This window comes from Alligator sinensis, unplaced genomic scaffold (assembly GCF_000455745.1).
Source record: "Alligator sinensis unplaced genomic scaffold, ASM45574v1 scaffold573_1, whole genome shotgun sequence".
Classification (NCBI taxonomy): Eukaryota; Metazoa; Chordata; order Crocodylia; family Alligatoridae; genus Alligator; species Alligator sinensis.
Window position 1 is genome coordinate 4,470,534 of NW_005841877.1, and position 27,104 is coordinate 4,497,637.

Sequence of the window (27,104 nt, forward strand, 5' to 3'; positions counted from 1 at the left end):
AACCTCCTCTTGAATTTGCCCAAGGTAGGGGCGAGGACCACTTCCCTGGGAAGTTGGTTCCAGATTTTGGCCACCCTAACTGTAAAATATTGCCTTCTGATCTCCAACCTAAACCTATTCTCCATCAGCTTATTACCATTGTTCCTCGTCACCCCAGGTGGTGCTGGGGAGAAAAGGGCTCTACCTATTTGCTGTTGATCTCCCCTGATGAGTTTGTAGGCAACCTCCAGGTCCCCCCTCAACCTCCTCTTGCTGAGGCTGAACAGGTTCAGGTCCCTCAGTCTCTCCTCATAGGGCCTGTCCTGCTGCCCTCTCACCAAGCGGATGGCCCTCCTCTGAACCCTCTCCAGGCTGGCCACATCCCTTTTGAAGTGCGCGGTCTGGCATTGGCAGCTTGTGTTCATCTTGGAGTCGATAATGACTCCAAGATCCTGTTCCGCCTCTGTGCTTCAAGAGGGGAACTCCCCAGCCTGTATGTATGCTGTGGGTTCCTTCTCCCAAGGTGCAGCACCCTGCATTTATCTGCATTGAACGCCATCCTATTCTCATCTGCCCACTTTTGTAGTCTGTCTAAATCTAGTTGCAGCCTTTCTCTCCCTTCAAGTGTGTCCACCTCACCCCACATCTTAGTGTCATTAGCAAACTTGGACAGTGTGCTTTCCACTCCCTCGTCCAAGTTGCTGATGAAGATGTTAAACAGTGCAGGCCTGAGGACCGAGCCCTGGGGTACCCCACTGCTCACATCTTGCCAGGTTGAGTACAACCCATCTACCACTACTCTGAGTGCACCCCATCAGCCAATTTTTTACCCATCCAACAGTGTGGGCATCAATGCCACAGTCACTTAATTTATTGATGAGGATAGGATGAGAGACAGTGTCAAAGGCCTTCTTAAAGTCTAGAAAGACTATGTCCAAAGCGACACCATCATCCGAGGATTCAGTTACTTGGTCATAAAAGGCAATCAGGTTCGTCAGGCAGGACCCGCCTTTGATGAACCCATGCTGATTGCCCCTGAGCATGATCTCCCCTGCAGGCCCCCCACAGATGTGCTCCTTGATGATTCTTTCCAACATCTTCCCGAGCACCGAGGTGAGGCTTACAGGCCTATAGTTACTTGGGTCCTCCTTCCTCCCTTTTTTGAAAACTGGGACCACATTAGCCAGTTTCCAATCCCCCGGCACCTGGCCAGATGACCACAAATGCTCGTACAGCTGAGCCAAGGGCTCCGCAATGACCCCCGCCAGCTCCCTCAACACCCTTGGGTGGAGGGCATCTGGACCTGCCGATTTAAAAATGTCTAGCCCTTCCAGAAGATCCCTAACTACATCAACTATCCCCAAGAGTGTCCCTACCTCTGGTAGGTGGGATGTCCTGGTCCCTGTTCAAAAAAACAGAGGCAAAGAAACTGTTAAAAATATCAGCTTTCTTGTCTGGCGTAGCCACAAGATTATCGTTTGCGTCTTGCAGGGGCCCTACATTGCCTGGTGCCCTCTTCTTGCTCCCAATGTACTTGAAAGTTAACTCACAGTCCCCCACCATCCCAGGATACTTTTCAACTCCCCTGCAAACCATCCTCACAGGGTGGGCAGCCTAGCCTTGGCCCAAGCTTGTCTCCTTCAGCCAAACAGGGATGTGTACTCTAGCATCCCCTGGCTTCTGGTAAATCTGGATGGATGCAGTATCAGACTTAACTGATTTAGGTTAAATCCATTTCTTGAATTTCTGTCCCAGATCCCCTCCAAATTCAAGTCAACTCAGTCCCACAGCATCCCAGGATGCTTTGCACCTCCCCTGCAGGCCCTGCCTTGCAGAGTGTGCTGGCTAGCCTCGAGCCAAGCTGTCTTCTCCAGCTGAGCGGGAAGGCATGCTCTAGTGCCCCCCCGGCTTCTGGCCTGCACCACTGCGGACGTAGCATGTGGCTGCATTTCTGGAATCAAAAAGTGAATTTCTGTTCACTTGCTTATCCGTTCAATCTGTGCAGTTTAGACCAACCTGCAAAGATTGAACCAATTCAGCCTTGGGCTTTTTGACTGTCTGTACTTAGCCTAAAAATCTGTTTCAACTTCAAAACTTGAAAATACCCCAGTGTTTATCAAGCTGAAGAGAACCTAATGTAGCAGTGTCTGAAATCCTTCTGTGTTGGTTAAGTGACATAATCTATTTGATTAAATTTTTAAAAATATAAGCTTTAAAACCTTTTATATTTTTAAAGGAATGTGCTAAAAGAATTGCCAAAGTTTCTGCAGAAGCAAAATTGGATATTGATGAAGAAAATTACCTTAACTCCTTCAGACCCAACCTAATGGATGTAGTACACACATGGGCAAATGGAGCTAATTTTGCTCACATTTGTAAAATGACCGATGTCTTTGAAGGTATGTTGCTTTCAACACCTCCCTTCTTTCAGGAAATATATCTGTATGACTACTTCTAAATTATGTGTGCTTGACCTCCCTTCTTTGGTGCGTATATAAAGTTTGCATGCTTACATGCTTAGTGTTTGAGGAAGAAACAAAATATGAAAGGCCCCAGATGAGTTCTGAATATCCTTCTAATTTGACTCTTTCTCAGCAGTAGAATACTGAACTTGCTCTAGTTTGTTTAGAAAGCATGTTAATGTACAGTTAAATTGCTAGTAATTTGGAAAGTATAGAATACCTTTTGTATTTTGACTTCCTCTTGATGATGATACATTTATTACACTTAGAAAATCTACAGAATTGTTATCGATAATGCTTGCAAGGAAAATGTTATTGTTGGGGGGAGGGTGTTTGTTTTTCCTTCATTTATAGCTGAAATGCTTAAATACAAAATACTAGCCAGGGAAAAAATATGTAGCTGATGTTACATCAGTTGAAGTTGCACCTAAATACCATGAAGTTAAGCGTTCTGTTTTGCAGATACAGTTCATGCTCCATACTGCTGTTACAGTGAAGGTGGAAGCCCAGGGCTTTGATGTTGTTGTTGTTTTGGAGAAACTGGGGATATGTCAATCAGTTTTTATTTGTTAAAAACCACTAAGTCCCATTAATGGCAACCAACAAAATAACAAGGGAGAAAAAAAGAAGCTTTTGCTTCACAACCTTAGTTGTACAGTTTAGTCCTTAGCAGGAAATTAGAGGAGAAACTACTTTGATACAAGGCTATATAAGCTAGTTAATGAGGTACTAGGATGAGGAAACTATTCTAAAATACTCAGTGAAAAATGCATTCTGATCTACTCAGATTTCATTACAAAAGATTTGTTTTTTTCCAGTGCATTGAGCTGCTGTAACAAAATCAGTTTTTCCTTTTTATAACAAAGCCAACAAAGTTAATTCCCTCTGACAGATAACAGGACAAGGTTGTTTTCCTGATTCTTCTGGCTTCCCATGTCTGTTTCTCTTTAAATACAATCTGCAAGGTACTCGGTTTGTTTCCTGATGAGGGGAGGACTCTGCCACAATTGGATTCAATTTACTATTGGCTTTTTTCAGCAATTATTTGTGTATAGTTTACTGTAAGTAAACATATAGCATCCTAACTTCCCAGCTCTTCCTTAGTTATTAGATACTTCAGGGGTACTGTGTTTGCAGTTTGATATAGTGGAAGGCAAGGACTTGAAGCCTGTACTGTATAAGCCTCAGAAGGAATTCTTTCGAACCTTTCAATTTTAGATAAGACTTTGACATTATCGACATTCAGAAAGTTGATCCTTTCTGACACTGCATTGTTTTGTTCCATTGCCAAACCAGAAGACTAATGAATTATCAAAAAAAAAAAATCTCCCTTCTTACCGGTTATCATTTAGTGCAGGGCTGGGAGCAGTCTGGTAGGGAAGTGGGAGAAGGGAAATGGCATGGTGTCCCTGACGGTGGCAAGGGAGCCAGGAGGGTGGAGGGGGAGGAAGGCAAGGGGGCCTAGTATGTCTGGGAAGTGGCCAGGGAGCTATGAAGGGCCTGAACCTCCTTGTGGAAGTGCAGCCCTGGCCCAAGCCTATTCCCCACTGTCCATCCCAAACTGCACATGCATCCAGCGCCAGCAACAAGTCATACCAGGTTTCCGTGGACCCCAGTGCAGCCACTTGCAGCCTCCCAGCTGCCTGCCATATCCAGCCTAGGCTCCTAGTGGGCCCCTGCTGCCCACCATGGAGCCTGGGCTGTTCACAGCAGGCAGTGGGGAGGCTGCAAGCAGCTGCACTAAGGTTCGCGGAGCCCTGTCCTAGCTCATTGCCAACAGCGGGCGCATGTGCTCCTCAGGGCAGACAGTGGGGAAGGGACCAGGGCTGCACTGCCACAAGAAGGATCAGGCCCCTCGTAGTTTGTCCGTCATCTCCCCTGAGGCGTGCATGCACCCACCACCAGTCATGAGCCAAGCTGAGACTGTGCGGACCCTGTTACAGCCGCTTGCAGCCCTGGCCCCTGAGCAGCTGTGCACCATGGGCAGCAGCAGGCAAGAGGTTCTCCCAGCCCACTGCTGCCACCTGGAGAACAAGGGAGTACAATTAGGGGCCAGTCCCTGCTAGATGCATGTATATTGGTTACCATTTAACTGATAACATTAGGAGGGGTTTAAACAGTACTTAATCGGTATTTACATCCCTCTCTGCAATATGCCTTGCGCATTTTAATCGTTAAAAGCCAAGGGTTGCTGATATTATCATAGGTGTAACCTCTTTAAACACGAGTACTGCTTGTTCGTTCCCTTAATCCCTGCTATGGGCTATTCTGTAGATGCTCCCCTTCAAAACAGGGGAAATTCCTTTCTCCACTGCTTGGTGATTACTGTAGAAATCCTCCTGTGTTGGAAGGTTGTGAAGAACTGAGTTGACATGATGGAAACCACAGCATTGCAGCTAGACTAGGCCTGCAGGAATGGTGTAATTTAATATTTCTACATAGGATTAAAAATGGGATGTTTGATTTGCCTTTATGTTCAGACCCAGTATTCAGTAGCAATTAAGTGCGAACTACTTGGTTTACTTTTACCACCCCATTATGGACATTATTATGTTTGCTATCTAAATTCTTCACTATAGAAGTTGCTGTGTTTTGAACATGGTTAAGAAGACAAGTCCTTACAACAAGGATACTGACACATTTGTGGTCACTTACTAGGGAGTCCTGGCCATTATATTAGCGTATACTGGAAACCTGATGCATAGAGCCAAGAACTTACAAAACCAGGTTTCCTGTGACCAACAAGGATCCTGGCAAATGTTCTTTCTTGTCTCAGCAGATTCCTTGTATACAAAGGCTGCCTTCCACCCACTGGAAGAAATTGTATCTCTTAAAGATGCCCTCCACAAGAGCAGGGAAGGGAACACGTTCCGAATCAGGAGCTGTTTCCAGCAAGCTGCTCCTCCTGAGTTTCCCAGTTGGCTTTTGCCTAGATAGAATGCAGGCCAATAGAAATTCCTCTTGCCATTTCTTGTGTTATGGATGAGAGGCTATTGGCTTCAGGATGGAAGCAGGTCATGGCCCAGAACATTAGCTTTTAGTCAGTGTTGTGGCTAGTTCTGTCTACCTTTCGGCTAGGACCACTCTTCCACTTGTGGAACCACGAGATGTTCTCCACAAATCTGGGCTTACCTTTCAAAAGATGTGGCCTTTTGCGGAGGTGAAGATGGAGGATTCTTCCTACTCTTCCTATAACCCCATCAAATGTATATTCTTCAGAGCAGTGTTGGGTTTTTTGTGGTGGATTTTGTGGGAAATGCTTAAATCATAAATTCATAAAACTTAACTCCTTGCCTCTCACCTAAATTAGAAAATCCACTTGAGTCTCTTCAGCAAAATAGCACAAAGTCATGTGACACATTGGGCATTTTTACACATACCTTTTTTTTCCTGTGACATGCTGGAGATCCGCTGCTTCGCACGTGAGCTGAGGCGAACTGCACTGTTCTGTGTGCGGTTCTGTAAGTGGCAAAATGTGTGTCAGCGCTCAGAGAATGGCACTGGTGCGCTTTTGAACTAAAGTACCTTCGTGGTGTTTTAGTTCAAAAGCACACCGCCACTGTTTTCTGTGCTGGCGCACATTTCGCCACTTAAACAACTGCAGGCGTTGCAGCACCAGGCACTTTTCAAAGCACCTGGAACTGTGGCACTTATATGTGTAAAAATGCCCATTGACAATAGCAACTTCAAGTAAGTTAAAAACCAGAAGTTCCTGGAAACAGCACAAGGTTCCTCATGTTTTAAGGACATGGTCACAGAAAAATGTTTAAATATTCTGGGCTTTGGGAGAATGCAGAAAATGGAGCAAATCTCTATGCAAGCTACAAGCGCTTCAAGTCATTTTGAAGTTTTGAAACACGGATAAAAGTCTCATTCTTATTTAGGACTGCCTCATACCGTACTCTGTTCCACTGAAAGTAACAACACGATAGGGGGAGGTAGGACGGGGCAAAGGAAGCAAGAAGCTTTGCTGGGCAGGCATGTGGAAGTTCATACCCAAAGAAGTCGTATAGCTCTTGTTTCCCTTCATTTTGGCCAGGGACAGTTTCTCTGCTGCAAACCACAGCACACGTAGGAGTGTTATCCAGAGTAGAAGGCATTTTGCATTATACCAAAAAGAAAGCTGCTTGCCGCAAATACAAGTGGGATTAATTGGTGGAGATTGGAAAAGAATCCATTTCCTGCCATCTAGTAGTCATGTGACTCTTAATTGTTATAAAGGTTTGTGGATATTAAATGTGCATGTTTAGAAGAGATCTAGAGCTTTTAAAAAGCAAATGAAACCTAGAAAGGGAATGTTAAAATGGAGTTAAGCATTAATCAATTTAAATACATACAGATTGAGCAGTTTGTTTTAAAGGGAGACGAGCATAAATTTAGGACTGTCTGCACCAAGCCCCCACTCAAATGAAGCATGTTCAAGCTGGTGCCCACTGGAATTATTTTCATAATCCTGTTCTTGTAAATGGAGACTAGCCGAGGCTTTCAAAACATGGAGTCAGTGCTTGCCAGAATGCAGTGTGGCCTTGCTCAGGGAAGCTGCTGATGGCTCACTTTTTTTGGACTTGTGTTTTGTCTCTGTAACGAACACCATATGACCTGCCCTCCTATAGATACAATAGATACAGATTTCTCTTCTCACATAAGTTATGCTCACTTTGGAAGCTGGTGATCCCACTCGTGCTTACATGAAGACATGCCTTAAAAAAATGTTATATAGGTTTTCACTTACTACATGGAAGCAGGGCTTTCTTTTCAAGGGAGGTGTACTTTCTGAACCTTGGATGAGAGGTAAATTACTCTGGTCTGTCACTGAAGTCTTATTTCAGACCAGCTTGTGATCGTAGTGGGTTGCAATAGGGAACTATAATGTTCTTGTAAAGCATAATTCCTTTCACAGCTTTGCTACATCCTGGAAATACTGGAACAGGAGCATACAGTAATCTTTCACTTATCAGTGCTGCTTCACTAAAATTAAGGCACTTGGCCAATGACTCCAAAGGTGAAATTTAAATTGGACAAATGTTTTCATAATCTAGGCTAATTGGGATTATGGTTTGGTAGAAGTGTTGGAGCAGATCAAGCAGAACATTTACTTATCAGGCTTCTAAGTAGAATCAAGCGTAGTTACTCAGTTTGCGGGGCATGCTTTAGGATCATCTAGAGCAGTCTGCTACCGGGAACTAGAGCACAACTGATCAGGGAGGAGACAGGCAGCACAGTGGCAGAGAGAACAGGAAGTAGAGCAGCAGATTGAGCAGGGGAAGGGGATTGGAGTAGCACTTGGGAGGGCATAGGGCTAATTTGGGACACCTGCCAAAAAGGTAGGCCCCACTGAACTAGAGTATTAGAGAAAGCAAGCAAGGAACAGAAACAATGGACATTATCATTGACAAGGGCAGAGCTCACCTGCCCTCTCCCTTCTTTATAGCCTGTTGCTTCTAGGATCAAGTTTCACCTTGGTATTTCCTCCAGCAGTAAATGTAAAGGGAGACCCATGCTACCTGCACTTCGTGTATTCATTTTGCAGTGGTGGAAGGGCTATAAAAGTGTCTAGCATAAATGTATACAACAGTGCCCACTGGTTGGGTTTTCTTCAAGACTTCCTCAGCTAGTCCTAACTCACTCTTATTGCAAAAACGGAGTGGCAATTCCTGTGCAACTGTGAGTAGAGTCCAGTCTGTGTTCCTCCAGAAGTTATTTTTAGATGACCAGTACCTTAAGGGTGACTAGCAACCTTCTTCCCCAAAACTACAATGATTTCAGTGAGCATCTGTAGCTACTGTCCCTGTGGTATGATGTGGGTCTTACCTTTAGTAAGCAGGTTTCTTTGAAAATTCTTGAGTAGTAGAAATGGAGATAAAAGTGGAGTTTCAGGGTCTCTGTTTTAAAAATTAAAAACCTACTGCTCAAATGGGATAAACAGGATCTTATACCAAAATAGGATTAGTCTTTTAAAAGTGAAATTCTTACCAGGCCTGGAACATATAGCTGCACATTTACTCAATGTTTCACTTCAAAGGAAGAAGGCAAGGTAGAAATGCATGTCTTAAACTAATTCAGTCAGAGATGTATAAGCTTTTTGTGAGCCTGAGCTCATTTCATCACATGCTGTGAAATGACTTGCACAGAGCAGCCTATTAAATGTAGAGAGTGATTTGAACAGAAACATGTACCTACATCAAAAAACATGCTTAAACTTCCTTGATTGGCTGAGAGAAACTGGCGCTACTTTTTGCATGCTGTGACTAAAAGAAAGTTCTTCATTTTTACCCAGGTAGCATAATTCGTTGTATGAGGCGACTAGAAGAATTGCTTCGACAGATGTGTCAAGCAGCAAAAGCCATTGGAAATACAGAGCTGGAAAATAAGTTTGCAGAAGGTATGTATTGAGATAGTCTATACGTGTATGAGGTGCCAATCTACTGCAGCCATTTCAGGTTGAAAAAACAGTTTGAGCTAATATCAGACAGTAATTTTATTTGGAATGAGCAGAAGAGTAAATGTTCCCTTTCTCTATTAGGGCAGCAGGGAATAGGAGATTTACTAGGGCACCCCCTGGAGTAACTAGGAACAATAGCCACAAATTAATGGAGAGCAGATTTAGGTTGGACGTTAGAAAGAACTTCACAGTAAGGGTTGCCAGAATCTGGAATGGGCTTCCAAGGGAGGTGGTACTCTCCCCTACCTTGGGGGTCTTCAGGAGGAGACTGGACAAGCACCTAGCTGGGGTCATCTGACCCCAGCACTCTTTCCTGCCCAGGGCAGGGGGTCAGGCTCAATGATCTACTGAGGTCCCTTCCAACCCTAACATCTATGAATGTATGGCGTACTGCTGCACTTTGGTCTAGGGCAGTGGGGGCCAGCCTTCCTGGGAGGCATGTTGCAAATTAGTCCTGCACCCTCCCCGATCCCCTTCCCCTCCCTGACCTACTGTTCTGTTTTCTACTCTGTGCTCTCTGCTGAATCTACTGCTGTTTTTTGCATCTTGTCATGTCTGTGTTCTTTCCCCTTCCTGACCTGCCACATGCCACACACACAGGCTGTCTGTGCCACGTAAGATGACCACCCCTGGTCTAGGACGCACGACGTAATCAAGAGGGGTTTCTGGTGATACCTTTATTAACCAACTGTGTAATTTGGAAGGGACCTCCCTGTGAGTCCAGTGTTCTTGCAGAAGTTATTTTTAGATAACCAACAGCTTAGTTGCTCCAGTAAAAGATGCCACTAAATAAAAAGCCCCTTTATGACTTTTCATCATTTCCATTCTTTATTTATATTTATATCAAGTTGAAGGTGCTGGGAAGCTTGACTTGAGCTGTATATGTAAGAGAGCCTCTTCATATATGGAAGGCAAGGTAGACTTGCACCTTACAAACTAATTGAATTACTGATGCATATAAGCTTGTGAGCAACAGTTTATGGTGCAGTTCCACCCTCGCTTTTGTGTGACTTCAAACTAAGATGGCTAACTACATGTGTATATGAACAGGTTAAAAAATACTTGTTAGCTTAGAAGGAAAACCTCTATTTCTAGGGTCCTGTTGTACTTTAGCCGCAAGTCAGAACCCATGATTGTCTCATGCATTCATGTGATAACTTTGTTTGAAGCAGTCAGTATGAAGTAATCCAAGTTTTCTCATCAGAAACGATCTTCTATGATCTGGTATGGACAAGGCTTTGACTTTGATACTGATTTGCTTTTCTTTTTTCGGTAGGAATTACAAAAATCAAGAGAGACATTGTGTTTGCTGCAAGCCTTTACCTCTGAGGAATCTTTTCTGAATGCCAGCAATGGAGCAGGAGCAGCCCTCATCACCGTAGGGCAGATGGACGTGCTCAGTGAGCAGAATCTAATTTTAGACTTTGGCATCAGCCAACTGTGCCAGTTCATCCCAAGACAGAGGTTTAATTTTTAATTTGTTGTATGTATTTAAAAGCAAACATTCTAGCAAGATGTGTATAAACAGCTTGTTTATGTAATGTAAGTGTTACCACATTATTTTAATAAAAATTTACAGTTTGATTAGCTTTTTAAGCAAGACCTTGAACCAGTAAAAATTTAAAATTTTTAAAGCATTAGATATACATAATGGTGTTAAATGTTACTATATACAAGTAAATTGAGCATCCAAGAGCAGCAGCAGTCCCTTAAAGGCATTTAATTTATATTACATAGGTCAGGGAGACTCATGAAATCATTTTCCCCTCAAAAAAGCAGGATGTCACAGGGTGGGACTCTCAATCCTTCACGGTTGGTGATTGCTGCCATAGTGATTTCCATTTGTTGGTGTCTCATGTAGAGTTGTATGCGAATCTTCTTTGGGTTTAAATGTACAGCCCCTCACTTTGAAGAAGTCTGATACGTATGCAACCTAAGAGAACAAATCAGACAGCATTAGAATTGAGTGCATCACATTTTCCTCTTCTCCTCCACTAAGACTTCAGAAACCCTCACCTCCAAAGTCCTACCTGTACGATCTGTGCATAGATTAATTACATAGTGCTATGCACATGTGTGATATAACTAGCTGAGAGCAATTTCAATAGTTTCATAGTCAGAGCATTTCAGATAACTGCCAGAAATCCCAAGGAGTAAGAACTGTAGGTCTACATCAAGAAGCTGATTATGTTTTTAATACAGGAGGGAAATAAGACCTTACTATCATATTCTAGAAGTTAGTGAAACAGCTCTTCTAGGTTGGGGCACCAATTTTAGTAGCAGAAAGCAATGTTTCTCCTTATATATAAGGGAAGCAAACTAATGCTTCAGCTGCATGCTGTATGTAGTAGTCTCTGAAGGGTGACAACTAAAGTTTCCAGTGACCACTCCAGACTTGAATTGCAGCTCTGGTGCACAAGTCTGGATGTTTTCACTTCTTTCTGTAATTGGCTTTGCAAAAGCAAACAGCAATAAACACCTGAGCATTGTCACTTTACATTAGAACTGTAGTGCAACTCTTTTGGCCCCTTAGCAGTTACAGCCCTGTGTACCTTGACCACTCCGTTACAGACAGCACTCTGACATCACATTAACTTCAACTTAGTTTGGCAGGTACCCCCAGTTGAGAACCACTGTTGTGCTACCTTAAGTTACCTATGTACTTCTCAACTGAATTGTTGCAGCCAGGTGGAACTGCTCCACATGCCTCGGTGCACAGCCAGATAACTCTAAAGCAGGCAGGAAAACTTCTTGCTGCAACCCTTCCCTATCCAGACTCTTCCCTCCCCCATCCTGCTCCTGCCTTGCTTCTGTCAGAAAGGGGCAAGGGGAAGAGTTCACTTGTCCTGCACGCATGTTTTGAGGAGGAGCACAGGGAATTGGATCAGGAAGGGCTGCAGCACAGGTGACCACAGCTTTAGGCTCATCTGGCTGTGCAGGGACGTGCAAAGTAGTTCCACCTTGTCACTGCAGTTAGTGGTTCTCTGGGCTGCTGCACTTCAGGCACAGCTATCTGCATTTCTCTTTTTCCACTGCTCCTTTCCCCTGGCCTGTTCCTTTCTTCACGTAGTGCAGTTTGCCTGAAGATTCTAATAGTGTTTCTCAAATTACATTTGGCAGTGGTTCAAGATACGTATTTAGCTGAGGATCTGTTATGGTTTCAAATGGTTACCTTGAACCATCCCAGTGCTCCTGTCAGGACAGCTTAAAAACACTACCCACCTTGGCCCACTCAAACTGGGCTGGAGGGATGGATCTGCTCTGTAAGCCTGGGGAGGAGTTTGCTCAGTGGACAAATGTTTGACGGATTTGGATGAAAACAGCAGAGATGGTAGCCCCTTCTGAGGGCATGAGGCCTGCCAAGTTTCAGGGAGATAGGTTCAGGGGTTTCTGGAAAACTACCCTGGAGCAGGGGGGGTTGGCAGGAATACTGCTGAGATCAAATGATCCCAGCATGGTGTCTGTCTGGTCTCCTCTTGAAGACTTCCAAGGTTGGGAACTGCCCCACCTCCTTGGGAAGTCTATTCCAGATTCTGGTCACCCTTACCCTAAAGAAGTTCTTCTTTACATCCAACCTGAAACTATTCTCTAACAGTTCATGGGCATTGCTCCTTATCCTCCCCTGGGGCTCCCTAGTCAACAGTGTTTCTCCCAGCTCCTGATATTCACCCGTTGTATACTTATAGATAGCCAGAGTTCCTCTTTGGTCTTCTCTTCCCCAGGCTGAACAGTCCCAGATCCCTTAGTCTTTCCTCATAAAGCTTGTTCTCCAGGCCCTTAATCATTCTTGTGTCCGTTCTCTGGACCCTTTCAAGATTCTCCATGTCTTTTTTGAAGTGCAGCATCCAGAACTGGACACAGTATTCCAGCTGGGGTCTCACCAGTGCCAAGTAGAAAGGAAGCATCACTTCCTTAGCCCTGCTCGCAATGCATCAGCTAATGCATCCCAGTATGCTATTAGCTCTGTTGACTGAGGTGTCACACCAGCAGCTCATGTTCATCCTGTGATCAACAGTAACCCTGAGGTCCCTTTCAGCCATCGTGCTGGCCAGGACATCTCCTACATTTGTCTCTGGTTACTTCTCCCCTGATGAAGTACTTTGCATTTATCCTTATTGAATTGCATCCACTTCCACTCTGCCCACCTTTCCAGCTTGTCTAGGTCTACTTGGATCTGCATCCTATCCCCTAGTGTGACTGCTTTTCCCCATAACTTGGTATTTTCCAGAAACTTGCCCACCATGCTTTCCACATCCTCATCTAAATTGTTGATAAATATGTTGAACAGCAGGGGGCCAAGAACCAACCCCTGTGGGGCACCACTGACCCCCCCCTGCCAAGACAATACAGACCCATCCACTAACACTCTCTGGGTTTCATCCCCTAGCCAGTTCCCAACCCACCTGACTGCAGACTCTGCCAGCCCACAATCCTCCCAGTTTGTTTGTTTTTATAAGAGCATCATGGGAGACCATATCAAAAGCTTTTTAAAAATCTAAGTATATGGCATGGACTGCATCTCCCACATCTAAGTGGTTCGTTACTTGATTGTAGAAGGAGACTAGATTGGTCAGACACAACCTGTCCTCTTCATCTGAACCGTAAGCCTAGTTACAGTACCATCTCACCAAAAGGGGTCATTTATTACTTTTTTCCCCTGCTCTCATTGATCATTTATTAAGTTGACCATTATCCACATTCATCCACACCTACCCCTCCAGATGCTCTTGCCCCAGCGTGACATCCAGTCAATCAACCTAGATTGCATTTGCTCTCAGGCCTCTTCAACTAATTAGCTTAGATATCTCCCACTGCAAGGTTGACCATAGCTCACCCCCCTTTCTGTACCACAGGAAGTGTGGTGACTGGCTGACTTCTTCCACTAACTTAACTGGAGGAGAGTGAATTTATCTTCTTGGCTAAGCAAATTCTCTGCTTGCATTCTGTCAGTATCTTGACCTGTCCTAAACATCTCATAGGTGCTCTGGTGTCAGTTTAAGCTCAATACGGTGAAGACAGCTTTCACCACAAACCCTTCCTTCTTACTGCACTGTTGGACAAACAGCTATCCTGCCTCAGACCCACAGGTTGACAGTCATTTGACTGACCTCTAGGTCCTCATCCAAGCCATATCTAAATCGTGAAACTTCTTATGTCTGATATTTAAGACATGGCTTTTCTTATCCCTGGAAATAGGAGTAAAAGAATTTCCAGTGGCACTTTCAAGGAGTTTAAAGACAGTTACTTTACTGGAGATGCAAGAGAATTCCCCATGGAACATTCTGATTGCTGCAACATCGTTCTCTGGCTTAGCAAGACTATTTGGCTGCACTAATATCCAATCAGACTGCTGCTGCAAGGATTATTTTTCTTAGTCTATCACTAACCATGTCACCACTTCGTATCCCTCTGCTGTCTTCCATTCTGTTGCAAGGGTAAGTTACCATATTTCTCAAATCAAAGGTGAGGTTTCTACCCCTATTTAACATGGGGGGGGGAGAAGTCTGGTTTTGGATTTGAGTATAGCCCTGGCACAAGCCACCACCATTGCTGCTGCCTGGCCAGGCCTGGGGCCTAAGCCACTGTCACGGCTGCTGCCTGGTCAAGGCCAGGGTCAAAGCTATTGTTGCTGCAACTGTTGCCATCTGGCCAGGGCCAGAGCCACTGCTGCATAAGTCAAACAACAGCAGAGGGGGGGGGGAAGCATTGGGGCAAGAGGTATGAATTTAAGATGACCCTCCAAACATTAAATCCTATACATGGAAACTAACAAATTGATAATTCTTCAGGTACAGTATATAATTATGGGGGTCATCTTAAATTCAAAGTAATCTTGGATTCAGGTAAACAGGGTATTTGCTTTCACTTTCAAGACCCTTCATGACACATCCAGACCCAACCTCCCATTCATTATCAATAAGCCAACTCTTGTTTTGAGTCAGTCCATGATTCCAGCCCACTTGCTTCAACAAATCTAAGGCACCTTTCTGCCTTCTCCCACACTGTTTTTATGCATATGAGGAGCTTCACATAAGCATATATTCTTTCAAGTCCTTCCTTCAAAATTCTCCTTTGCCTTCAGAAAGAGACTGCTTATTGAGCCCATTGCTTCCTTATACTTTCCTCTCTCCATTTGTTCAGAGTACAAGTTCAAGTTGTTTGTACAAAAACAGAACAAAGACTGCCTCTATTCCAATGAGATATAACTGGTCCATACTTGGCCCCAGGAGCTGCAGTAACAGCTGTGATTTGTTGTCTCCACGCTTGAGTGTTTTCCATCAATTTCTTCTTCCCGTGCTTCCCAGAGTGCTGGGAAGGCACGTGCCCTTTCTCCTGAATGATGCCTATACATTTTTTTTTATTAATGCTTCATCTAAACATGCTAGGTTTTTTTTAAATACTTTTATCTCAGTGAACTATATAAGGACTTACAACAAGTATAGCTATTACTGCTCCTTGAATGAGTCCAGTCAACACATCACTCCAATGATGTTTATAGTCAGAGACACGTGAGAGACCCACGTAGATAGATGCCGCAACAAGGCCAAATTGCACTGTAGGACGCAGCAGTCTTGCCCAGTCTCCTTTCATTCTGGCTTGAAGATAAAGCTAAAAAAAGAGGGAGAGAGACACCTGTTAGAAACTATCTGCAAGGACCATTTTCATTTCAAACTGCGTGCGTTTCAAGTTGGTGATGTTGACTATTCAAGTCTGATCAAGAAATGATTAAATATTCAGAGACAGGGATATCATGTCCCTGACAGTTCTGCTATTGCTTTGCCTCTTGTAACGGACAGTTTCTGGATGTCAGATCCTGTCACTTATTCATTAGCATTCATAGTTCAACTTATGAATGCAGGGTGGTATTAATTCAACTAACTTTTGACACGGCTGTTGAATGCCATCTTTGCTTCGTAATACATTCTGTAAAAGAGCATTAACAAGGATTTCACAGAAGGCTAAATTGCTTCAGGACTATACAGTGCTGGTGTGGAAGCAGGAGTACAGCAACAAGTAGAGATTAGGCCAGTTTCTGCTTCTACTGATTACAGCCAACTAGCTCTTAATTCAGTAGCTAACATTGTGATGAGAACAGAGCTGTTCAGATACCTGTTTTGATACCTACAGTCCCTGAACTGGAAGACATCTAGTGTTTTGTCAGATGCATATTTAAATTAAGATTTTATTATGCTTAGATGTGGCATAAATTCATTCTGCTTCAGTCTATCATCCTACCGTAGCCTCAGTTTTCCCTACCACAGACTTGCTCCCTCATGTTACAAAAACACACGTACATAAAATCTTTACTTTCCCTGTATAATTCACAAGACACTGCCTTTGTCTACCCCTCCATTTGATCTATATTCAGACCTCGTGCTCCATCCATCCTGCTAGCATATGGGGCCATACAAAACTCAGTAATAGAGCTGGAATTTGTGTTTAACACTTCAGTCGCATCAAACTTTCAGCATTGCATAAAATCTTAAAGCCTGGTTTGAATTCATAACCTTGTAGTCGAGAAGCAGAAGTGCTAACAACTAAGCCACACTGTGGCTTCATGCATTAAGATGACACGCTAACAAGCTCTGGTAAATACTCCCACAGCTAACTTCAAAAGTCATGGGTACTTATTAGAACCATTACATCTTTTGTGTAAATACACATACAGAGCATGCACTGTACATGAAGAAAGGCACTACTTTCCAAGATTAAATATTTAGGGAATATTCCATCGGTTTTTCAAAGTAACTATTACATCATCGTTTTAGCATTCAGACCCTTTTCAGTCTATATGGAGATTCTTTTTTTTTTATTTCATTAATAGCATGTTTTAATATCAGGCTGAAATCACTCTCAGAAAACAGTTCAAATGGAGTTAGAGTCAGAGTGAACTTTTTGATTAGTAAAGCCACAAACAAGTTCTCCAAGGATAGGCTCATTCTACAGACCTGTTTCAAAATGAAGGTTACTTAATTTCAACACCGAGGGAATGCACTGTAAATGTTAACTACCAGACCATTCAGAATAAGAATATGTAAAGGGTGAAAAAGGTAGTCAATATGTGCAGGCAGGGACTTGTTTTAAGGTGCTTCTACTGTTCCATGGGATAGATCAGTGCTTCTCCAAGTGTGGTCCCTGGAGCACATGGTGGTCTGCAGACATCATTTGGTGCTGGCTGTCTTCCTTTTTCCAATTGTTAAATTCCATTGAATGCAGCTAAAAATACATGACTCTAATACTTTTCCATGTAAGCAACTGCTGTCATTGGCAAATATGTGTTCTGCAGCTATAAATTGGGAAAGCAGATGATTATGTGACTGTGAATGGATAAAAAGGTACAGTCTTAAGACAGTCCTCTAAACAGAATCAGAAATTCATCACACAAGGAGACCTGAGAAACTTACCTAGATAAAGCTGATTGGTTGGAAAGCTCTTTCCTTCAACTTCCCAGCCTATGGAAAACTAAGCTATGATAAAATGCTGTCTCAGCCTACCCCCAAGCCAGCAGTACTCAGATCAAAACCCTGGCTGCCTTTTTGTACAACAGACACAGCCAGCAAGCAAGAAATCTGGGTTTAAATGTTTACATGCAAACTTCATTTCCACATTAAGAAAGCAACCACTTAGCCACAGCAGTTTTAGATCTGGAGCTGTCTATAATACATCAGAATATAATCAAATATATTTTACCACTCCTTGATGCCTTCTAAAGACCTGCACAGTGACTGTTCCAGCCAAGTCTACAGGAAACCCAAAAATCTTTTCACTGCTAATAGCCACTCACATCTCTACTAAATGGAATGGATTCACATATTTTTCTAAAAGTAGGTTCAGAGCCTGGGAATCTGAAGAGAGTCATCCCACAAGGAATTTTCTTCAGTCACTTCAACCCTGACTGCCTGCTGCAGTACTTGCTTTCAGCGGGGAACAGCTGCTGCTATTTGTTACCAATGTATTTTCTGATATTATGTGCTTGTCAAATTGAGATGCTCGTTTCTCATAAACCAGCTGCTGCAATAGCAAATTCCAGGTTATTTTTAATTAGGTGACTTCTACTCTGAAGGTACACTTAGCTTAGCACATTTAACCAGTGTGGCTCCCCTTACCCTGATGTGCTCCGCTAAACAAGGGGTTCTCACCCTTTTTCTTCCTGAGCACCCCCCTGCCTCAGCATGCTATAAAAGCTCAACAGCCCACCTGTGCCACAATTGCCTGGCTCCCCAGCCCTGCCTGCACAGCCTGGGGGTACAGTGGCAAGGAGCCCTGGGGCCCCACACACCTGAGCTGCAGCAACACAGAGGCTTGCCAACCTGCCCGCCCACAAAATGGAGGCTGTGGGGTCTTAGGATCCACCTCAGTCCTGCGGGGCCAAGGTGGCTCCTCCCTGTGCCAGGCCTCCCTTGAAACCTGCTCACTTCCCCCCCCTCCCCCACAGAGGTGATGGATGCCCCCAGTTGAGAACCACTGCACTAAATAACTGTGGTATGATCTACATTAAAAACAGGATCGTTTTGCAAAATTAACAACAATGCTTAGTGGACTGAAATGTCCTCTCAAATGGCATTAAAGAAAATAACTCCTCCCTTATAATCCTGTAAACCTTAAAGCCATAAGCTGTTTATACATCACCTGGTGTGAATTCTGTTATATTCATGATTGTACTGACACATAAGGCAGTAAGATGTATGCTCCATGTGTTAAGAACAAGAAAATACAATACAACACACACAAACTTCAAATCTGTTACTTATTTGACCTTTACAGATAGATGGAAGAATAGTTTCATCCTGTTTAGAGAGCCTATCTCTGCATGCAGCAGATGCATGGCCTGTCATTGAGGGTCCATTTAACTGTGGTCCATTTAGCACCAGGGGCTTTCCTACAATACACTCCATACTCTGGCAACACTCCTGCTAGCTGAAGTGGCATGGAGCCACTAAAAATGTTCAGGTGTGCACATGTTCAGAAGGCTTGGGAGTGGCAGGGGGGCGCGCACTGCTGCTCCTTTGTGAAGTCACTGGTAGAACAGACTGCAAAACAGGAAAAGGATTGAACCCAGTTATCTTCCTGCCCCCTTCAGCTCATGTTAATGGAAGTGCAATGAGTCTCCTACATAATTGGGAACAGACTGTGGCTTTTAAAATCAAAATGTTCTGTCACCGAAGCAGTGGAAATCCTTACTCAACTTTGCATGAGGTTACTGGTGAAAGTGTTAACAAGATTTACCATCTCATTTATTACTGAAAGTTCATTGTATTTGAAAGGGATCAGTCTGGGTAAGAATACATAACTCCTGCTTGCATTCAGGGTACAAGTGCAACAGTCCCCTGTAGCTCCACAAGCAGACTAGGTAGGTATTGAAGGATTAGATACAAATGTCCTTGTCCTACATCTGTTCCCCTGTAAGCTCTCATTTTAAGTTACCCCAGAAGTGACAGATGCCATTAAGAGTGGGCTGTTCCCCCACAGGACTTTTAATACTATTCTAATATGCATACACAGATGTATTTCATAAAACACTATTAAAATAGTTTTCATCCGTTTTTCACAAGCTAAGTCTTACCCTATAATGAAAGCCTGGTCTCCACACCACACACATCCTGAGCACAGATTTCTTCACAACCTACAGTCCAATACTCCATTTCTAAAAATACAACACAGAGCTGAAACAGACACTGAGGTTTTTGCAAAAGCCACAGACATGAATGGAAAGGTCTTTGCAACTAGAGGATTATTTGCTCCTGTTAAAAAAATTCCAATAAAATTCCAAGTATTTGCCCTTCCTCCTTGAAAAGAGGGGGTGTCTTTCATATACTCAGTATTTGAAAAGTTAAATTAAAATGTAATGACTTGTTTCCCAAGCAGGAGTGTCTTCAGGAAACAATTATGTTAGAATTGTCAAAAACCTAATAAGAAAAAATCCTTCAGGGGAAAGAGAAAAAAGAGACTAAAACATTCCTTTTCAGGAAAAAAGCATAATGATGTCACATGATCAAAGTCAGGGAGAGAAAAATAAGCAGCTTATTTGCTACACAAATATTACTTGACTTTGTTCTTCACTCTGCTATTCCCCCATGCTCACAGTCCTACAACCCTGTCCTGAGGACACAGTGTTCTTTCTTAGTCGCTAGCACTTACTCTACTAACCCAGGTCATGTGTTTAAAGTTGACTTTTAATACTCTGTGCTTCTGCAGTGCTTTACATGTTTGAAAACTCTTTGCAAACAAGCACTGATTTAATCACAACACTGCAGAACAGGCACTCTGCAACTAACACTGGTCTGGAACAATACAGGAAGAGCCTCACACCATCCAAATTAAGACATTTCCAATGTCAGGACATCCAAGAATTTTACTGTCTCCATACTTGATGCTATAGAGCAGCGGTAGCCAGCTGCAGCTGCAGCATGGATGCCACAAGTGGCACAGGCAACCTTGTTGTGTGGCACATGGCAAACAGGAGAAAGGAAAGGAAACAGCAGCAAACAGCGTAGGGAGTAGAAAGCAGAGCACAGGATAAGGCAGGGAGCACGGAGCAGGAAGCAGAGCAGTAGTTTGGTCAGGAAGGACAGGATAGAGAAGAAAGTAGATAGAGGAAAGGGATAGAGTGCCATTTGGGGTGGGTGCAGGCTATTGCACACCTGCCAAAAAGGTTGGCCCCTGCTGCTATAAAGCAAGTTTGGGAAAGGAACACCTGAGGTTTTTGCTAATGTTACAGAAGCAATTAGTATTGACAAAAAAATCCTAAAGTAGGAAGGAAACAATTAACTGGTTCATCCAGAAAGTACTCCTGCAAGCATAACTGTGCCCACTGCTAGTGTTTAATCTTGTTAATCCTGGGGTGCTTGGCCCCAGGTGTTGTGAGGCTCCCCATGGGTACATGGGGATCAAGTATGCAGGGCAGCAAGGGGCCCAATCCCAGCACATGGGGTCAGGCAGAGCCATCATGAAGCCCAATCCTGGCATCTAGGGACAGGCAGGGGCAGTACAGGGCTCCAGGACCTGATCCAGGCACATCGGGAAAGCATACATCCTGATCTGTCCCACAGAGTAGCCCTTTGCCTTTCATCTGGCCCACAGGGCTAAAATGTCAAGCATCACTGGGCTAATCAAAGATCCTAATCAACAGCTCCCACAGCTTGCATTGGATAACTCTTGAAGTCAGCTTCATCATATGGTCACCAATACTTAAGGCTGTTTTCCATCAAGAAACCTGTCAGAGGGACAATAAAGCACCTAAGGCTTGCAAGGGGAGCTCCCTCCCACACATACAGACCAGCAGTACAAGATACCACCTCAATTTACAATATATTGCAGGATCAGTGGAAGAGGTTTGGTTGTGACAGTGATGAGCTAACACTTCTGTAAGCATATCAATATTTCCCCCTTTTTTCTCTTTTTTTTTTTTTAAAGAGAGACTCATACCACAAAACCCACTGCTGTTCCTAGGGTATCAGAGTGACTGAAATGAATAAAGAGTGAAGTCACATCATTCTTTTTGCAGCTGGAGAATATCATGACAATTCCAACATCCCCCCCCACTCCACACCCACATATTGTGCAAAGCAGAAGAAATTACTTAGAGTGACTTCCGCCAAACAATACAATGGACCTGAGCTACTATGAATTCAAATGTTTAGCCATTTTCTAGAAAAAAAACTGAATGCATTTTCTTCCTGTTTGAGGGAGATAAAACTTTTCTATTGTGTCCATTATGTCACAGTGCCCCAAGATAGAGGGAAAACACTATAAATGTTGCTTTCACCATAAGAGACAATTCACAAGATACTCATCTCTGCTAATTATAATTCAGCAAAAAAAAAATGCCTACAGATACCAGCATGTTAAAATTGTATTTGGGGCACTAGATAACACCACATACATGAAAATTCAAAATAATAATCAATATAAAAAGGTGTTTAATTGAATCCATACAAATTACTACCATATTGGAGGATAAAGGCCACACACAGCTACTTCCTGGCATGGTTGGTTTTGTCTATGAGAAAAATATGGCAAACCTGTTCAGTTACACCTAAAAGTGATATTCACCATCATCAACACTATACATAGGGCACATCTACATGTCACCCTATGGCAACACGCTATGTTCATGTATGGTGCGCTACAGCAACATAGCGATCACGTGGGTCTACACGTGATCGGCAGCTATGTCACTATCTGGTAAATAAATCTCAGGTTCCATAAAGCAGTCTTTACTTGAATAACTCACCACAATAATCCTCAAGGCACTGGATACATGGCTTTAGGATACAGGCAACAGATATGCTCCCTAATTAGAGATGAACTCTAAAAGGGTTCCTCAACCACAAGTTTTTCAGAACAATCTGTAGTGAAACACACACACTGCACAGATTTGTTCTTCTGCCCATAATCATATATTATTAGAAGTCAGGCAAGAGCAGTTCAAACACTATTTCCTGCACACAATGGGTAAAAAAAACAAACAGGAAAATGGGTGAGGTATATTTTGTTATTATGCAAATCCAAACAAGTTTGAAGAAGTAACGTTTATTCCAAGGAAACAGTAATAACTATATACATGTTATCATGGTGCTTGAAACTTGCTCTGTAAGGGACTCCTTGTGATATCTGCCTACCTTTTGGTGACATTTTAGTCAGCCATACTGGGGAGGAGACGGATGATGAGAGGCAGTGCTGTACAAAGTGTTGGAGACAAGCAGCGAGCCATTTTGATAGCAGTTGTGGAGTAAAGGCAACGCGAGAGAGCAGTATGAGAGTTGTGTATTCAGAGACGCATACAAAAATCAAGGAAAATATTTCATTCCTGAGTGAGTTTAAACTTAGTGCTGCTAGCCAATCCTATTCCACTAACCAGAAGCCAAATTCTAAGGAGAGCAGCTGCAAGCTTCCCTAGCTCATGCTGCTTTCCAACAAGACTGCTCATTTTGAATTACTTCCATCAATACTACCCACCCTGCCCCAAGCCAAATCCAAATTGTGGGACTAGAGCCAGATGTGGTGCCAGGAGTAGCAGCAGTGGCAGCATAAGGGTTAATGCATCTGTTGCTCTGCTACCAATACATGCCCCAGCAAGGCTCTGTGCCCCAGGTCAAGGGGGTGAACCCTGCCCATTTGCTCCACCCCCAAATTCCCAGCCCTCTCACTTTCTTCCATGCTTTCATGAGAAGGGGAAAAGAATGGCCAATAAGTGATATTTAAAGTACCATCATCTTTGTTAACAGCTCACAAAGATAGAGGGCAGGTCACACCTCTCAGAAGTTTGCTTCTGATGCAGTAATTTCTGTAGAATAAATTCCACTGTTCACATTTTCAACATTCATTGAAGCAGCAACTTGAGACTTATGGCTTTGTCTATGTACCAAATTTGCAGCATTTTAATTGTTCCAGTACAGTCCATAGTACAAGTTGCTTAATCTAAATGCCACTACAATGATTTTACATGAAAAGTTTTTATACCATTATAGCTTATGCCCATCCCCAGATGGCAATAAGATCTAACCATTATATAGTAGTACCTTTACACTAGTTTATCTGTGCACACTATGAGGGCAGGGGTTGTACCTATTTAATTTTATTTTTTAATCTCTCCATCTGAAATACATACTACAAAAAAAGCTGAAGACCAGGCAAGATCAAGGTTCTGGTTAACAGTGCAGCATATCTTGAGAGGTGCTAATATGTTTCAGCCCAATTTGGATTCTAAATGTGATATTCGACGTCTATTTTCAGTACGCCTAAAATACCAAAAAATGTTTTCAAGTAGTTAAAAAAAAAAAACCTAGTTTGAAAAAGGCTTGATTCCTAAAAGAGCGCACCTGTCACCAAAAGCACAACTAAGCAAACACCGAACAATTCTGAAAACATTCTATTTTGATAAAAGGCTTCACCTCTGAACTCAAGGTGGTCTGGAAAACTGAATTCCTATCAAGTCCCCAGACTGTTTCGAAGGGTCACAACAGTTGAGGGCATTTTCAAAAGTTCTCTGCACATTTCAGTCTCCATGTGCAGAAAGAAACAACAGCAAGTTAAAAAGGAGTGGAGGGTTGCCCACATCAATTATTCCACATCCAGCTTAGCTTTCACTTACTGTAGGGTAAGAGCAGGCGCACTGACACTGACTGACTGCCTTAATGGAGGACCTGCTGCATTGTAAGACCGCTATTTATTTTGCTGTAATTTATCAGTTTCCCCACTATCTTGGTTACAAACAAACTAAAAGGTACCTGGCCAACAAGGGAGACAGAAGTGGCTCTTGTAAAGCATGCACAGCTAAAACTAGTCTGGATATCAAAGCAGTACTTGTCCCTAAACAAGTGCTCCAGCTTCAAACTGTTGCAGCCACTGATGACTATGGTCAGAATAAAATTTGCATTAGAGCCCTTAACTTGCAGAGGGGCATAGGCCACACACAGGAAACTAGGTGCAGGTAAGGTAGCCTGTGCCAAAGCCTACAGAGTTTTTCAGGTGAAGGCAGCTATGGAAAGCTGCTTTGCCTCCCCCTACCCCCTACCCACTGGGCAGTGTCCCACTATTGTCCAAGTTAGAAAAAGAGGTCCCAGTTTTGCTTTTATGGCTAATAACACCCCCCCCACACACACACACACACACACACACACACGCACCTGTAGAAGAATGAGAATGTGTAACAGGGTGAAGTCTCAAGCCAAGGAAGGAACACATCCTCATTCTTCTACTCATGTGTGGGGGGGGTGTTATTAGCCATAGAAGTGAAACTGGTGTATGCTCCTTTTTTCCACTCAAAAACAGGCACCTGAAAAAATCCAAGTTGGCTTAAATTAGAAACATTTTCTTTATCACCATTTTTAGTGCAAATTGAATGTCAGAAAGGGAGGAGGTAGGGTGTGTGCAGACTAATAAGAGACAAAACACATCCCACCTCCGCCCTTTCTGATATTCAATTTACACTAAAAATGGTGATAAAGGAAATGCTTCTAATTTAAGGTGACTTGGATTTTTTCAGGTGCCTGTTTTTGCGTGGAAAAGAGGAGCATACACCATCAGAGACAGCTAGCTATTAGCTGAACCATTCCTGCCCTACCTTAGCACAGATACTACAGAAAATAGTCTAAATTAACTCCTCAAGCAGGTTGACATTTGTTGTTATCATAATCAAACAAACAACTATACTTGGTGCTTTAATATTCAGCAGTTCTGGTATCTGCTCCATCCCACAGACCATTATCAAAAGCAATTGGAATGAGGTATATCCCTGTGCATGAAGGGGAAGTTAAGATGTATGGCTTGAAAGATTAAACTCCCTAGTGAAATAGTAAGAGAGAGTGCAGAGCTTTTGCCCTCCACCCCCTCATTACCCCGACCAAATGCTATTTTACTTGTGAAATATACACCCTGTCAAGGTAGCAGACTTTCAGCTGGTAGCATTTATCATCTGCTTTGTGCTAGACTGCCCTCCCCCAACACGCGGCAGATTACTGTTTCTTAAGAGGCTGATATTTCAAGCGTCTGGTTATGATTAACACGGACTATGAGTAATGCCACATGTTAAAGACTCATGACTCAGACTGCAGCTGGAGTAAGTGTGCAAGCAGCAGACAGAGCCAGCCTGAGCCTTCCATTTAAAACAAGAGGTATCATATGCATCAGGTTGGGTCGGGGCCAGTGACCCAGTGGCAGCACTTTGCATTGCCACGTGAAAAACACTGGAGAGCTCTTCTGCTTATACCATTCCCCTGACTGACTAGGGGAGGACCTTTTTTATCTGCTTTTTAATAGGATGAACATAAAAGTAAGATCTGATACACAGTAAGCCCAGACTTCAGTGCTGAATGCCCTTGTGAACTGAGCAGCAAAGGCATTCCACACAGAAGCTATAATCAACCCTTTTAACAATTCCTCAGGGTATTTTCTGGGTCACTAACCTCTTTCCCAACTATCCCAGGGTAGAAACGTGAAAGGAGCAGAGCCTCCTTGAAACCTCCCAAGCCTGTCTGGGCCTATCATCACAACTGGCTACGAAGAAGAATGGAAATGTAATGAAACAGGAAATGCCATAAGTACTGAGAAGAAAGAGAGAGGCACCTTGTTCTCTTAATTCAGGTATCCAAAAATTATTTGGCCAACATCAATCATCAGTATTTTGGTCACATTCCAAACTTTCCTACAGGCCTATCGACTAGGATACGGGGAAACCATGAATCTCATCCCTGTCATACCCCATATCTGACCTTGAATTCACAGCTGATGCATCACCCTAGTAAAAAAATTCTGTAGATAAGGAGCAAAGATGGAAATCTATAGTACCTCAGAGGTGTACTTGGTAGCTGTGTTGGTCTGAGACAAAAAGAAATGCAAAAATCCAGAACTCTTGGTTCAGAGATTGTATCTTTTATTAGACCAGAAACACTACTGATCTGTGCTGTAAAAGCACACTACTGAATTAGTCTTGGTTCTTCATTTGATGTGCTAATGTCCACCCTGAGGCTTGAAACAGGGTCTGGAACAGGGTCCTGAACACTGTTCTAACATTTCCTTGACAACCTGTGAGTCCACCCTGGCTGTGTCACAGAGCTAGAGAGGGGGTGGTGCAGAAGATGGGTTTGCCTTCTTCTGCAAGTACTGCCTCTCTTGCATGGACAGATTATTATTTAAAAAATAAACAGAACAAAGGTAAACCTCTCCAACCTCACCAAAATCTGGGAGATGAAACTGGTTTTCTGGATATCCTGGTAGATAAAAACAAACAGGGTCTGGTGCCCCGAATTGTTCAGCATGAGTACCAAAGCCAAACTGATGAACTGCACTAGTTTCAATGGTTGGTCTCAAATTGTAGCTCCTTACTGAAGTGCAATACAAGCAAATCTCAAAAAGTAGTAATGCTCTGGTTGAGAGAGATGAGGATCGTATCAAAGAGAAAAAGCAGAGCTCCTTCTCAGCGGATGCCTAGTGAGAAAGCACCGACCACATCTACTTCCTAGGCCCAGGATCTCTCACCACATCTAAAAGTGGGAAGCAGGCAGAGATGTAAGCTCTGACAACTTTTGCAGCTTACATCTAAGAATTGATTCTAAGCATTATCTAAGAATTGTGTGGAGAACTGCAGCCAACTGGCTCTCGACCAAACCAATATAAAAACACAACAGTACTCATTAGCAGATACCACAAATGGATATCCAGGGTTTTAGGGAAAACACTACATCTGACTCAAGAAATCTATTACCATACTATGTTATGAT

The 27,104-nt window shown here is 43.2% G+C and overlaps 2 protein-coding genes across 2 annotated transcripts in view; one reads left to right on the top strand and one right to left on the bottom strand.

The window, feature by feature from the left end:
• Nucleotides 1-10,296, top strand: part of MTREX (Mtr4 exosome RNA helicase) — a 98,048-nt gene extending 87,752 nt beyond the window's left edge. The window contains exons 25-27 of the mRNA XM_025196145.1: nucleotides 2,216-2,378; nucleotides 8,719-8,823; nucleotides 10,160-10,296. Coding sequence (XP_025051930.1) covers nucleotides 2,216-2,378; nucleotides 8,719-8,823; nucleotides 10,160-10,212 — 321 coding nt within the window. The 3' untranslated portion in view covers nucleotides 10,213-10,296. The remainder of the gene's footprint in view (nucleotides 1-2,215; nucleotides 2,379-8,718; nucleotides 8,824-10,159) is intronic.
• A 119-nt stretch (nucleotides 10,297-10,415) lies between these two features.
• The window catches only part of PLPP1 (phospholipid phosphatase 1), a 123,637-nt gene continuing 106,948 nt past the window's right edge, over nucleotides 10,416-27,104 (bottom strand). Inside the window, exons 6-7 of the mRNA XM_006017304.3 lie at nucleotides 15,316-15,492; nucleotides 10,416-10,816 (exon numbers count right to left, since the gene is read on the bottom strand). Of these exons, the coding sequence (XP_006017366.1) occupies nucleotides 10,691-10,816; nucleotides 15,316-15,492 (303 nt within the window). The 3' untranslated portion in view covers nucleotides 10,416-10,690. The remainder of the gene's footprint in view (nucleotides 10,817-15,315; nucleotides 15,493-27,104) is intronic.